The sequence below is a fragment of the Phascolarctos cinereus genome, unplaced genomic scaffold, assembly GCF_003287225.1.
Source record: "Phascolarctos cinereus isolate Bilbo 61053 unplaced genomic scaffold, phaCin_HiC Scaffold_726;HRSCAF=1367, whole genome shotgun sequence".
Taxonomy (NCBI): Eukaryota; Metazoa; Chordata; class Mammalia; order Diprotodontia; family Phascolarctidae; genus Phascolarctos; species Phascolarctos cinereus.
This window is the reverse complement of record NW_027556098.1, coordinates 378,584,503-378,599,488: the sequence shown is the minus strand read 5'-3', so window position 1 is coordinate 378,599,488 and position 14,986 is coordinate 378,584,503. Positions and strand designations below refer to the sequence as shown.

Here is a 14,986-nt window from a genome sequence, read left to right as displayed (position 1 = left end):
TCCGTGAGTATAATAGAATATCATTATGTGGTAAAAAATGACAACTCTTAGGAATTCAGAAAAATTTGAGCAGATTTGTATAAACTGATTCTGAGTGAAGTAAGCAGAACTAAGAGAGTATATCGTGTGTGTGTACATATAAATATATATATATATATATATATACATATATATATATATATATATATATATAGTGTATGTTGATACACAATGACTACAACGAAGTAAATAAAAAGATCATTGAAAGGAAGTTTCATTCTGATTAATGGGGAAAAAGTGAAGGATCCAGAGAAAAGATAATGAACATATCTCCCCTTTCATGGCAGAGGTGGGAGACTACTAGGACAGAATACTATAAATACTATCTGACGTTATTCTGTATTAGATCTTTTTGCTTAATTTGGGGGGGGTCATAAGGGAGGGTTCGATATGGGTCAGAGTGAGAAGGTGCTGATGTAAAAACAAAAATCATCAATAAGTTGCATTTTAAACAGGAGTAATAACCTGACAGGGGGAGTAGCTAGGTGGCACAGTAGATAGAGTGCTAGGCTTGGGGTTAAGAAGATTCTGCTTCTTGAGTTTGAATCCAGTCTCTGACACTTACTAACTGTGTGACCCTGGGCAAGTCACTTAACCATGTTTGCCTCAGTTCCTCATTTGTAAAATTAGCTGGAGAAGGAAGTGGCAAATTACTCCAGTATCTTTGCCAAGAAAATCCTAAAAGGGATCCTGAAGAGGAAGACATGACTGAAAAATAACCTGACCTCCCTCCCTTCTGCCCTCTCTCCTCTCTCTCTTTTGCCTCCACCTTCCTCCTCTTTCTCTACTAAAAATCACAGGTGCTCTGGATCCAGGGCTAGGGAACAGATCTGAGCCTCCAAGCTGATCAAACAAACCTGGCCATGTGTCCAATCAGATAGAAGAGAGAAGGCCAAATGATTTTCCTCCCACACTAGGATTTCATCACTATCTCTGTGTTTTGTTCATGTTTTCCTCTCCGCCTGTTTTATCAAGGACCCCTCTTTTCCATTGGCTGAAAGAATGTGCCTCCCTGTGATGTCATTTAATCAATGCTCCCCCCACAATACTCCCCTCCTTGTGTCTGAAGTTACATGATTAATGCTCCATAACTTTAGGTTAAACACTGTCCTTTACAAAATATCCTCTTAAAACTCAAATAGCACTTGGTTCTTTTTTTTCAATTTAATATTTTCCCTAGTTACATGTAAAAATAATTTTTAATATTAATTTTTAAAACTTTGAGCTCCAGATTCTCTCCCTTCCTCTCCCCCCCCATTGAGAAGGCAAGCAGTTTGACATAGATTATACATGTGTAGTCATGCAAAACGTTCATAATAGTCACATTATGAGAGAAAACATAGACAAAAAAAACTCAAGAAAAATAAAGTAAAACGTATGCTTCAATCTGCATTCAGACACCATCAGTTCTTTCTCTGGGGATGGATAGCATTTTTCATCATAAGTCCTTCAGGGTTGTCTTGGATCATTGTATTGCTGAGAATAGCTAAGTCATTCACACTGATCATCTTACAATATTGCTGTTACTTTGTACACAGTACATTTCACTTTGCATCAGCCCATGCAAATCTTTCTAGGTTTTTCTGCAAGCATGCTGCTCATCATTTCTTATAGTACAATAGTATCCCACCATAATGACATACCACAACTTGTTCAGCCATTCCCCAGCTGATGGGTATCCCCTCAATTTCTAATTCTTTGCCCACAGAAGAGAGATGCTATAAATATTTTTATACATATAGGTCCTTTTCCTTTTTGTTTTTTGTCTCTTTTGGGGTACAGACCTACTAGTGGTATTGCTAGGTCAAAGGGTATGCATGAGGCAGCTAGATAGCATAGTGGATAGAACATTGGTCCTGGAATCAGGAGGACCTGAGTTCAAATCCAGTCTCAAGACCAGACACCACTTTATACTTACTAGCTGTGTGACCCTAGGCAAGTCACTTAACCCCAATTGCCTCACATACACAAAAAAAGGCATGTGTGGTTTTATAGTCCTTTGGGCATAGTTCCAAATTGCTCTACAGAATGATTGAATCAGTTCACAACTCTCCAATAATGCATTAAAGTCTCATTTTTCCCACATCGCCTCCACCATTTGTCATTTATCTTTTCTGTTCTGTTAGCCAATCTAATAGGTATGAGGTAGTACCTCAGAATTGTTTTAATTTGCATTTCTCCAATCAATAGTGAGTTATAGATAGCTTTGATTACTTCATCTGAAAACTCATCTTTTGATCATTTATCATTTGGGGAATTAGCCACTGGTACTGTAGATAAGCATGTTAAAGAATTCAGGAACCGTGGAATGCTAGAGTTGGAAGAGATCTCAGAGAGGATCTAACCCAATGTGATGACAGGATCATGGCCAGGAGCAAGGTTAGCATCCCTATTGGATGAGAAAACTGAAAGGGGGACAGAGGGTGGCTAGTTGAGTAACTTGAAATCCCTGGAAGACATTGAAAGGGTCCATGGAATTTGACTCCCCATTCCCTATTACCAGCTCAGTATCATTTTTTTTATTGTTAATTTTAACAAATATTTTTGAGTTCCAAATTTTCTCCCTTGCTCTAGCCCTTCCCTACCCACTGAAAAGGCAAGAAATACAATATCCATTATACATGTGAAGTCTTCTGAAAATGTATTTCCACATCAGCCATGCTGTGGGGGGGGGAATAAGAAAAATAAAGGTAAAAACAATAAGCTTTGGTCTGCAGTCAGAGTTCATCAGTTCTCTGTCTGGAGGTGGAGAGCATTTCTCATCACAAGTCCTTTGGAATTGCCGGGTGGTTTGTCCTATTGATCAGAGCTCAGCTCAGGATATCATGGGTCTCAAAGCCAAAGTCACCTGGCCTCCGGATGCCTGGGCCTTTTCTTTTGGGTATTCCTGGGTATTCCTCCACCTGTTGCACCAACACTGGTCTCAGCTCCTCTGGCCTTGGCCAGCAGGTGATATTCTGGGAACATGCCCTCATCTCCACCTTGATCTCCATTAGGCAATCCAGCAGGATACCTCAGCTTCCTGTTTCAGCTGATATGGGGAATTCTATTTAAGGCCACTGTTTTGCAGCCTCTTCCTCATTCCTATCGAAACAGCCAGACAGAATGCTGAAGCTTCTGGTTACCCTTCTGCTTGTGGCCTTTGGTGAGACCCCTGACCCTGACTCCCTGACTCCTTCTGTATTTCTGCTGTAGAAGGTTCCCAGTTGGGACCCAGAGGTCCCTTGGAAAGTGCCTTCCTCTCTTGGGTCTAAAAAGCAGCCAATTTCTTTGGTCATCAGGAGTGACTGTGAGGATGAGAGTAGCTTAAGGGTGGGTCATCAAAAGGTAATAGGTTCGCCTATCCTGTTTGAACCAGCAGAGGGGATGATGGGCATGCCTAGCCTAAGAGTGGGCCATCAGTGAATGGTAGGCATGCTTAATCAAAGGTTGAGCCAGCAGAGGGTCATGGGTATGATCAGTCTAAGGTTGAGCCAACATTGGGTCCAATGAGTATGCTCTAAGGTTAGAAAAGCAGAGGGGGGAGGAGGAGGGGGCCAATGTCTAGATAATGGAAATTAGGAAAGTGAGAAGCACCTAGGTGCTGCCATTCCCGTGGAAAAATTCAAGGCCAACTGGAGAACCAGGAAGAGAGCAATGCCATAATTCTGCAGAATTATTTAAGGGTGGCAAGAAATAGAGAGCGGGGATATGGCAGAAGTCCTGGATGTGAGATCAGCCTTGTTTTGCAGGGTAATTACAGAGAGTGGAGGAGGCTCAGTGGCTGGAGCGAGCCAGGTATTAATTGCCATGAGATCAGGGCGTATGAGAAGGATCGGCCTAGGAGCTGGCCACTGGCTTCCCATTGCCTTCCCCAGTATAGTCCTGGCAGCATATTTGCTAGTGTTTGTCCTGGTCAAGGAATGTGCCATGGTCGTTGGCACCCTCACACAGCCAACACCACTGAACGGTCAGGTCAGGTTTGGCCTTGGTGTAGGGCCAGGAAGGTGATGAGATGGTCATAGCAATGGTGATAAGGGCAGTGGCAGGGAGGATTTGATGGTGATGAAGGCATGTTAATAATAATAGCTAACATTTATATAGCACCTAAGACATGCCAGGCACTGTGCTAAGCACTTTGCAAGTATTATCTCATTTGAACCTTACAACAACCCTGAGAGGAAAGTGGTCTTATTATTCCCATTTTGTAGATGAGGAAACCGAGGCTGGAAGAAGGTAAGTGACTTACTCAGGTAACATCAGTAAGATTATCAGTGCTTCTTTTGGTATGTATCCCACCTCCTCCCTGAGATCGGGAGAACCTGAGAGCAAAGAGTGGCCTTTGTCCAGTTTCCCCATCTCACAGTCCCAGCACCCAAACTCAAGTCCTCATTTCTGCCCAGCTCCCATGCTGATATTCTGTTTCTTTGCTATTCTCTCTAGACTCAGGCTGTGGCAATCGCACTTACTTCCATGTCTCCCGTGTGGTGAATGGAGAGGACGCTGTGCCCCACAGCTGGCCCTGGCAGGTAAGGACAAATCACCCTGAGTCTGGCCACGACTTTGTGCAGAGGTGACCTGAGTCAATGGAATGAAATGTTACAAAACAATTTGTGAAGCACCTACCGGCTCAAGGCACTATGTGAGGTTGAGTGGTGCCTATATAAAGACAAAACAAAAGCAACCCCTGCCTTCAGGGAGCTTACATTCTGCTGGTTCACACAAAGTAGACACAGATAAGTGAAACCAAGGTAGTTCGAAGAGGCACAGGCTCCCAGATACTGGAGAGAAGGCTTTGGAAGGAAGAGGCCTCTGAACATGTGTCTTGAGGGGAGACAAGGATTTTGGGGTTTGGAAATGAGCTCTGCCCTTGGCTGGCATGGGAATGAACAATCATTCATAGGCTTTGAACACACCAATGGTGTATCCTACCAATTAGTAGAGGAGATATCGATGTATGAGAGTTCCTTTGGTATAGGGATGGACTCAATGGGGTACTTGGGCCTGGTTGCTCTGGACAATGTTATCGCTTGGTGTTTATTGAGAGCAGGGATATGAAGACACACAGTATGAAAGACACACACAGTGTAATAGTGACACATGAAGTGTACCATCATTGCACACAAACATCTTCTAGATCGCTGACTCTTGACACCTACACCTAGTGCCTAGGTGGGAGGGGGATGGAAGGACCTTCCTGGAGTAGCTCAAAGCATCCCATTCAGTTATGAGGCTTGGGAGGCCCTGGTGGGGTCGGGCTAATCTCAGGCCTCTTCTTGTCTATTTTCCACAGGTCTCCCTTCAGTACCAGAGTAGTGGTGCCTATCACCACACCTGTGGGGGAAGCCTCATTGCATCTAAGTGGGTCCTGACTGCTGGCCACTGCATTAAGTAAGACTCCTTTGGGCTCCTATTCCCCCCCCCAGCCCCGCCCCAGCCCTGGCTCTGACCCCACCTCAGCCCCTTAAGGCTCACAAGGAAGCCTGGGAAAGTAGAAAGTGGATTCAAATCCTGCCTCTGGCTCTTATTAGCTATGGGACTTCGGGCTACTTACTTCCCCTCTGGGGCCTCAGTTCCTTTATTTGTGAAATGAGGAAGTTGAGCTTGATGATCACAAATTTTAATAGATCTAGAACAGCAGTGGGGAATCTGTGAGGCCACATATGGCCCTCTAGGTCCTCAAGTGTGTCCCTTTCAATGAATCCAAACTTCACAGAACAAATCCCCTTAATAAACGGATTTGTTCTGTAAAGGGGATTTGTTCTGTAAAACTTGGACTCAGTCAAGAGGCCACACCCAAGGAGCTAGAAAGCCACATGTGGCCTCGAGGCCACAAGTTCCCCACTCCTGATCTAGAAGATCATAAAACCTGAAGTTTGTTGTAGTCTCTAGCCAGGGTGGCACCTCGGGGTGGGGGGGTGGGGAGGGATCCCTGCTAGCTGAGTGGTACCTGTGATAATCTGAGGCTTTGAGACTTCCTGACCCTTAACTTTGTCTGCTGGCTTCCCAGCAAAGCTCGCACATACCGGGTGGTTCTGGGAGACCATGACCTGTCTGTGGATGAAGGGACAGAGCAAGTGATTTCTGTCAAGTCTGATGACCTCTTTGTTCATGAGAACTGGAACTCCAACTGTGTGGCCTGTGGGTAAGTGGAATAGCCCCACAGAACACTCTGAATTTGAATCCTGACTCAGATGCCTAGTGGGAAGTCACTTTTATGTCCTCTCTGCCTTGGTTTCTTTATCTTTAAAAATGATAACAATGGGGGCACCAACCTCACAAGGGTGGATCGTAAGTAAAGCGACTTTCAGACACGAAGATGCTATACATATATTAGTCATATTGATGAAGTCCCTCGAAAGGCTCCCTCCCACCCCCAGTTCATGCCTGGACAGCTCAGTGCCTGTGGGAGGCGCATACCTGGCAAGCCCTCCGGGGCAAAGAGTAGATAAGACAGAGGCAGACCCCAGGGCAGGCTCGGCCTTGGTGAATTAGTCTGTACCTCTGCCTGTGTCCTCAGAGGGAAGGCAACTTCCTTCCTTGGACTCAGTTTCCAGGATGCTCACATTCCTCCTCAAGACCTGCCCTGTCTAAAGAGTAGTCTGCTTAGGGACAGGATCCTGAGCCAGAGGACTCATAAGATCGTGAGATTTTGAACTGGCTAGCACTTTATAACCTAGGAAGCAAATGTGGTGTGGAAATAAGAACTTTGAATTTGGAGTCAAAGGTCCTGGGTTCAAATCCCTCCTTTGCTGCTTATTATCTGTGTGACTTTGAGCAAATCCTAGCATCTCTCTCAGCTTCAGTAAAATGTAGATGGTTTTTGAGGTCCCTTCCAGCCCTAGGTCTGTGACCCTAATCCAACCCCAGCACCACTGCTCACAGCCTGTAGGACCCCGGGGAAAGCCACATTACTTCCTGAGCCTCATTGTCCTCATTTGTAAAATGGGGGTGGGGGGTGGGGGGACTAGAGCAGGGCTTCTTTACCTTTCTTGTGTCCTGGACCCCTTGGATGGTCTGGGGAAGCTCACAGACCCCTTCTCAGAATCATTTTTCAACGCATAAAATAAAATGCATAGGATTACAAAGGAAATCAATGACATTGAAATGCAGTTATCAGGGCAGCTAGGTGGTGCAGTGGATAGAGCATGCGGCCCTGGATTCAGGAAGACCTGAGTTCAAATCTGGCCTCAGAAACATAACACTTACAGACGTGAGACCCTGGGCAAGTCACTTAATCCCATTGCCTAACCAAAAAGAAAAAAAATGCAGTTATCAAAATATCTTTTTTAAAGTTTGTGGGGGCAGCTAGGTGGTGCAGTGGCTAGAGCACTGGCCCTGGATTCAGAAGGACCTGAGTTGAAATCCAGCCTCAGACACATGATACTCACTAGCTGTGTGACCCTGGGCAAGTCACTTAACCCCAGTTGCCTGCCCCCTCCCCCCAAATAAATAAATAAACAAAAGCAAAAAAAAGTTTATGGACCTGCAGGTTAAGAACCCACAGAGTAGATGACTTCAAGGTCCCCTCCACCTCCACATTTATTAATCACCAAGCATTTATGAAGCACTGAGTATGAGCTAGGCACTATATTAGACTCTGGGGATGCAGAGACAAGAAGGAGGCGATCCTGCCCTCAGGGAGCTCACTTGTTATGGAGAGAGACAAGCTGTAGGTAAATAAGCCTAGATAAATTACCTGTAAGGGAAATGCAAGGCAGACTTTTGGAGCAGAAGGCTCAAGCACCCAGTGAGGGCCATAAAGGCTTCAGGTAGAGGGTACCACCTGGGGCGGAGCTGGCAGGAAGGCCAAGAGGTGGAGGTGAAGGGGGAGGGCATTACAGGTGTGGGCAGAGGCACAAAGAGCCCATGATTCTGAACGACTTCACTGATCTCAGTCTCAGTCTGCTCCTCTCTAAAATGGGGGTGATAATGGCACTACCCACGTCATGGGGTTGTGAGGGAAGTGCTTTATAAACCTCAAAGGGCCGTGGAAAGGTGAGTTGCTGTTTTTTTTTGGGGGGGGGTGGGAAGAAGCCAGGAAGGAGGGTGATAAGTGAGCTGCGCTATCAGGGCAGACTTCAGGGAGGAAGGCTGAGCTAATCCTTGAAAGAGAGGCGGAATTGGGAAGAGAGAGAAGAGGCTGGAAGGTGGGAACAATCTCTGGATGCTGGGGAATCCAAAAGCAGGTCTCAGACTTGCAGACTGGCTTCCCCCATGGCAGTGCCTATTGGGCAGAAATCCCCCTCTCTGGTCTTCTCTCAGCTTGTCCCCTCATCTGTTTCAGGAATGACATTGCTCTCATCAAGCTCTCTCAAAGTGCCCAGCTTAATGACTACGTCCAAGTGGCCTCTCTCCCCTCAGCTGGTACCCTCCTGGACAATGACAAAGCCTGCTACATCACCGGCTGGGGCCGCCTCTACAGTATGACTGGGCTCTGGGGCAGAGTGGAGAGAGGGAGGGGGAGGGCTGGCAGGGGGCCTGAGTGGGAGGAGGGCTCAGCAAGCCTGTCTGCTCTGGGGGAGACAGAGGGGCTAATGATAATACTACCCAGCATTTATCTAGGCTTTAAGGTTTGCAAAGCACTTCACTTCTGTGAGGAGCCCTGGGGAGAGCTACATTTGGGGAAAGAGGCGGCGCAGTTATCGTTAGTTGTGTAGCCACACCCACCTCTTCTGACCCCAGGGACCATACTGTCCATAGGATTTTCTTTGAAAAGATACTGGAGTGGTTTGCCATTTCCTCTGCCATAACGAGGAAGAAGGTAGAATAATAATAAAGATAATACTTCACATTGATATAGCACTCTAAGATCTGCAAAACCTTTTATGTATCATATGATCCTGACAACCCCCCTGGAAAGTAGGTACTATTATTATCCTCATTTTCAGATGAGGACACTGAGGTAGAGTATCTGAAGGGCTATCACAGGGTAAAGGAATTTGATTTATATGATTATATCTTTAGGGCTGGAAGGTATCTTAGAGAACAGTCCACCTCATTTTACCAGTGAAGAAATTGAGGCATACAGAGAGATTAGGTGATTTGCCCAGAATCATAGAGCTAATAAGTTTCTGAGGCAAGATTTGAATTAGTGTCGCTGTTCTATTCTCTAAAGACATTTGCTATTAGACTTCAGGGCAAAGGCTCATATTTCAATTTACTCCCCCAGGTCTTGACTTTGAGCTCTCAAACTCTCAGCTATGGGTGTTGGTTTGGGTTGGGATCTAGTACTTTCCTATTTCTCCCTCTCTGTCTCTGATTCCCCAAACAGACCTAATTACCTTTCTCCCCCAACCCCACCACCCCTACAGCTAATGGACCCCTCCCTGACGTACTGCAGCAGGCCGTGCTCCCTGTGGTAGACCACGAACATTGCAGTCAGCGGGACTGGTGGAGCTCCAGCGTGAAAACCACCATGGTGTGTGCAGGAGGGGACATTCGCTCTGGCTGCAACGTGAGTGCTGGGCCTTTGGGGGAGAGGGCTTTTTTCCTGCTGGCTCTGTGTGGCACCCAAGCGCCCTGGAGAGGGTGGTGAGTGGGGAGCTTGGAACAAGAGGGTAGCTCTGCTTGGGGATTCCCCGTCCTGAGTCCACCAGACCAGCATTCCTAGGAATCTGCCCAACCCATCTGACTTGGGACAGATGAGGTCACTAGTGCTGGAGCTCTGGTCTGATCCAGCAATAGGCCTGCTCCAAATCTCTGCCATGTTCCCTTCACATATCAAGAGAAGGATCCACCCTAGCTAGGATGAGGGGTATACCAGTCCCAGCTGCCTTCTGTCTTTCCTTATAGGACAGATAGCCTGGTATCCTAGTGTCCTAGAAAGAGCATTGGGGTTGGAGTCCAACCACCTGGGTTTACTACCCAGAGCTTCTATTTACTCCTATCATGCCTGGGGAAAACTACCTAAGGCCTCTGGGCCACAGTTTCTTCATCCATAAAATGAGGGTCGTATGCTCTCTCTACATACAGTCCCCTAATCAGACCCCATCTGGGGTACTGTTGTCAGTTCTAAGAATCGTAAGTTCCCAAGGACATTGACAAGCTAGAATCCATAGAGAGGAGAGTAACAGTGAAGGAAAGAGAGGCCATGCCATAGGGATATCAGTTAAGGAAACTGGGGCCATTTGACCAGAAGAGAAAGGGAGGGGACATGCCAGCCATCTTCAAGGATGGAGGAGTCAACATGGAGAAGAGGGATTAGATTTATCCTACTTGTCCCCAGAGGGGAGAATTAATAATAAATTTAGAATTTAATTTATTTAAATGAAGTAATCTAATTATTTAATTTAATAATAAAATTGGAGCTAGAACTAGGGACCTCAGAGGCCATCCAGCCTGGCCCCTTCATTTTATAGATGAAGAGCCTGAGGGCCCTAGAGGTTAAGTGATTTGCCCAAGGTCATATAGGCAGTAAACATCAGTCAATTGACCAGCAATTAGGAAGTACCTACTCTGTGCTAGGCAGTATGCCAAGTTCTGGGGATACAAAGACAGGCAAAAAATAAAAACAACCAAAACCCCCCCAAACTGCTAACAGAATATCACAGGTCACATTTGAACCCAGGTCCTCAGACTCTGAATCCAGACTCTCTCCATTCGCTTAACTGTGATGAGCAATGATTGGAAGTCACTGAGGGGTGCATTGAGAGAAGGGCAAACTGTTGCAGACTGAGCTGTCCCCAAACAGAATGGCCTGAAGGCCTTAGAAAGGGGAGAGTTCTCCATCACCAGGAGTTTTCAAATGCAGACTGGACAGCGCTGTGAATTGGTGAATTCTGAACTGGATTCTTGCTCCGAGAACACTTCCAGCTTTGAGATTCTGTGAAAAAGTCACTGATCCCAGACTTAGGAGTGTGATGCAGGGAACCCCAGCCATCCTGCTCTTCCCTCTGGACTCTTTGCCTCCTGTCACTTACACAGCTCAGTTTGGAAAATATTCAGTTGTTTCTTACAACTCGAAGGCAGCAGGATTTGGGGCTGGGACATCTCTAGATGTTTAGAGGTCACACCCTCAATCGGACAAAAATGGACTTATCCTGCCATGAGAAATTCTCTGCGCCTAATCACCCCCTCCCCTTCACTGTGACTGTTTCAGGGTGACTCTGGAGGACCCCTTAACTGCCAGGCTAATGATGGCACCTGGAAGGTCCATGGTGCTACTAGTTTCGTTTCTTCTCTTGGCTGTAACACCCTAAAGAAGCCCACGGTGTTCACCCGAGTCTCAGCCTTCATTGACTGGATTGAAAAGGTAGGAATTGGGGGGAAGGGGTAATTAGCCAAGGCCTGGGTGCCCTGCAGAGGCTGGGAAGGGTGAGAGAACACACTTTCCCAGGATCACAGAACCTCAGAGTTAGATGGCAGTTTTATGTTATGGAACAAGTCCTCCTAATAGAAAGACTTCCACTTTAGGCCTGGTGATATAAGTTAATTCAGAGAGGTTCATCAGTCAGTCAGTAATAAGCACATTTTAAGCTCCTACTGTGTGTCAAGCACTGTGCTAAGCACTAGAAATACAAAGAAAAGGCCAAAAACAGCCCCTGATTTCAGGAGCTCACATTCTAATGAGGGAGACCACCTAGACCCCACTATTTACAAACAAGGTATAGACAGGATCAATTGGAGAGAATCAATAGAGGGAAGGCACTCATCTTAAGGAGAATCAGGAAAGGCTTCCTATAGAGGGTGAGATTCTAGCTGGGACTTGAGGAAAGGCAGGAAAGGCATTTCAGGTATGGGGTACAGCCAGTGCAAATACCTGGAGTTGGGAGATAGAGGGTCTTGTATGAGGAATAGCAGGGAGACTAGTGTCACCGGATAGAAGAGGATATGGAGGGGCTGGGGTGGGGTGTAAGGTGTTAGAAAGGTATGAAGAGCTAGATCCCCTGATCAGCTTCAGGTCAAAGAATTTTTTGGCCATAACAGCCTTTGAAGTTATAGAGGGGCTGTGATCTGAAAATACTCACACAGGTCAAATTACTTATTCAAAATTGAAGTGATAATAGCCAGCATTTATATAGTACTCCACATATGTTATTTTGTTTAATCTTAACAACAACCTGGGTGGGGGGGAGAAGGTGAAGGGAGGTGCTCTTATCATGCCTATTTTATAGTTAAAGAAACTGAGGCTGAGGAAAATTGGGCGACTTGCCTAGGGTCGCTCAGTTTAGCAAGTGTCTAAGGCAGGATGGGAACAGAGATCTTCCTGACTCCAGGTCCAACCCTATATCCACTGGGCCCCCTAAAGCTCTTGACAAAGACTGTCTCATTGTATCCTCACAACAACCCTATGAGGCAGATACAGTAGCGATTCTTAGACTCATTGTGTGGGTGAGAAAATCTCAGAGAGATGAAGGCATTTGCTTCTGGTCACTCAGCTGGTTAGAGTCAGATAGAGGACATAGCCCTGCCCTCTCCTGACTCCACATTCAGGGCTCTAACCAACGTATTGCCTTGCTACCTTACCCCAAAGAACCACAAACATTGAAGTTGGTTCAAAAAGGGCTTTATGTAAATTCCTGGATGTTAGATCACTGATACATCATTATGGGGATATTTGAGAGACAAGTTATATTGGGATGGATTTTAGAGGGCAATCTGATGCATTTATGTTTTATTTAGTTAAACCTTTTGGTCTCAGGACCCCTTTACACACTTAACAATTTCTGGGGACCACAATGAGCTTTGATTTATATGGGTTATACCTATCAATATTTACCACATTAGGAATGAAAATCTTAATATTGTTATGAAAATAGTTTTGATCTTGTGGACTCTCTAGAAGAGTCTTTTGGGGTCCCCAGACCCCACTTTGAGAACCATTGTTAGAGGCAGTAGAGAGCCCTTGAAGGTTCTTGAGCAGAATGAGGAGAAGGCATACTACTCCTCAGTGCTTTGGCAGGGGTGGGAGGATGTGATGCTGGCTGGCTGGAGCACTGGGCCGACCCAGAAGATGACAACAGTTCAACATTGTTAAAAGAGGGCCTGGATTTAGTTGACTTGGGTTACTTAGTACCTATGTATGGGTATGTCACTTCTCTGGGCTCATTTCCTTCACCTGTGAAATGGGGAGAAGGGTTGGAAGAGATGATCTCTAAGGTACTTTCCCTCTCTAAATCCTATGCTCTCTTTACAGATAATAGCAGAAAATTAGAGAGGAGCCAGAGCCGGCTGGAGGAGCCCTTTCAACAGCAGAAATAAAAACACCTTGGAAAGCTGGCTTTCTGTTTCTCTTTTTTTGTTGGCCCCTGGCTCCCTGTATTTTCTCCCTGCCTTACTCCTTCCAACTGTAACAACTCCAGGCCACTAGATGGAGCAGTGGATAAGACACTGGGCTTGGAGTCAGGAAGACTTAAGTTCAAATGCAGCCTTAGACGCTGACTAGCTGTGTGACCCCGGGCAAGTCACTTAAAGTCATCTTCCTGTTTCCTCATCTGTAAAATGAAGATCACAATAGCACCTATCTTCCAGGGTTGTTGTGAGGATCAAATGAAATAGTATTTGGAAAGTGCTTAGCACAGTGCCTGGCACACAGTAGATGCTTAATAAATCTTCATTCCCTTTTCCCCTTCCCTGCTTCAGCCTTCAATCTCCCTGAAAACTTGAACCTTCCCCAGGTAACCTGGTTCCTTGCGAATTGTGTTTCTTTTATACCACCTAGCCCTGCCTCCCCCAAAGGCTCCCAACAATGCTGTGCCCCTAATTCTCCTGGAGGGAATCTGGGCTGCTCACTGGGACCAGAAACCAGCCCAACTTTATAGCTATCATTCAGGACAAAGGGGATGTCTACTGAAGAAGGGGAGAAGTACTTTATACCTGATGGCATACCAGGTGCCAGGGAGGGAATAGTAATCATCATAATAATAGTTAACATTTATATAGCACTTACTATGTGCCAGGCACTTTAGAATTATTATCTCACTTGATCCTTAAAACAACCCTGGGAGGTAGGTACTATTATTATCTCCGTTTTACAGATGAGGAAACTGAGGAAAAGAGGTTCAGTAATTGTCCTGGGGCCAAATAACTAGTAAATTTCTGAGGCTACATTTTAACTCAGGTCTTCCTGACTTCAGGTTTGGCATTCTTTCCAATATTAACAAGTATAAGATATTTATTCATTTATTTATTCAGTCAACAAACATTTATTGAACAACATATTATATATATTAAAAATTGGGCATATATATGTTGAAGGGTGTGTATATATGTATGTGTTTATGTATACACACAAATACATGTCCTTCAGTGCTTAGACAGGGCTTTTTATATACATGTATATCGTTCAGTTGTTTTTTCTGTCTTGTCTAACTCTTCGTGACCCCTGCCTTGAGCACTGAAGGACCCAGAGGGATGACTATGACAGTCTCCTCCCTCAGGGATACAACTCACAGACTCTCAGAAATGGAAAAGACTTCAGAGGCCATCTAGACTAGCCAGTACCTGGATGAGGATCTCCTCTACAATGCCCCCAATAAATGTTTATACAGCCTTTGCTCAATGATTTCTACTGAAAGGAAACCTATCACCTCCCAAGGGCATCCTCTTCCACTTTGGGACAGCTCTAATTGTTAGTGGTGCATACCCTCTGGGCTCCCACCTCCATTTTGTATGCACAGGCTGGGTCCCCAGATGAATGATTGCTACTACTCTCAAGATTCTAGGGGTAACCTTGTGGGGAGCTTTTCTCCTAGTAGTGTAACTCACAAGCTCCCAACAGTGCACTTCCCTTTAACAATCAGCCGGTATACTCATTGTTAGAAATAGGCTTGACACCAGAAATTTAGTATCAAGAAAAATTTATTATAAAGAAAGTCCAGAGGATTTAGACGTTTCTGGCCAGAAGCGGGCTCCACCCCTCTTCAGGAGGGGTGGGCCCTGAGTGCAAGGGAAAGTGTGCTTTTATGCAGTTGAATTCGGCAAGGGAAACCTCCCAGGCCGGGATTGGTCCAACCCTTCCCAGGTT

The 14,986-nt window shown here is 45.6% G+C and overlaps 1 protein-coding gene across 1 annotated transcript; it reads left to right on the top strand.

The window, feature by feature from the left end:
* The first annotated feature begins 3,131 nt into the window (after window positions 1-3,131).
* CELA3B (chymotrypsin like elastase 3B) lies at window positions 3,132-13,240 on the top strand. Its single transcript, XM_020982970.2, has 8 exons — window positions 3,132-3,184; window positions 4,462-4,547; window positions 5,312-5,409; window positions 6,029-6,163; window positions 8,306-8,442; window positions 9,333-9,475; window positions 11,120-11,272; window positions 13,157-13,240. Exons 1-8 carry the CDS (start codon window positions 3,145-3,147, stop codon window positions 13,172-13,174), a joined length of 810 nt encoding a protein of 269 aa, XP_020838629.1. The 5' UTR covers window positions 3,132-3,144; the 3' UTR covers window positions 13,175-13,240.
* The last annotated feature ends 1,746 nt before the right edge of the window (window positions 13,241-14,986 follow it).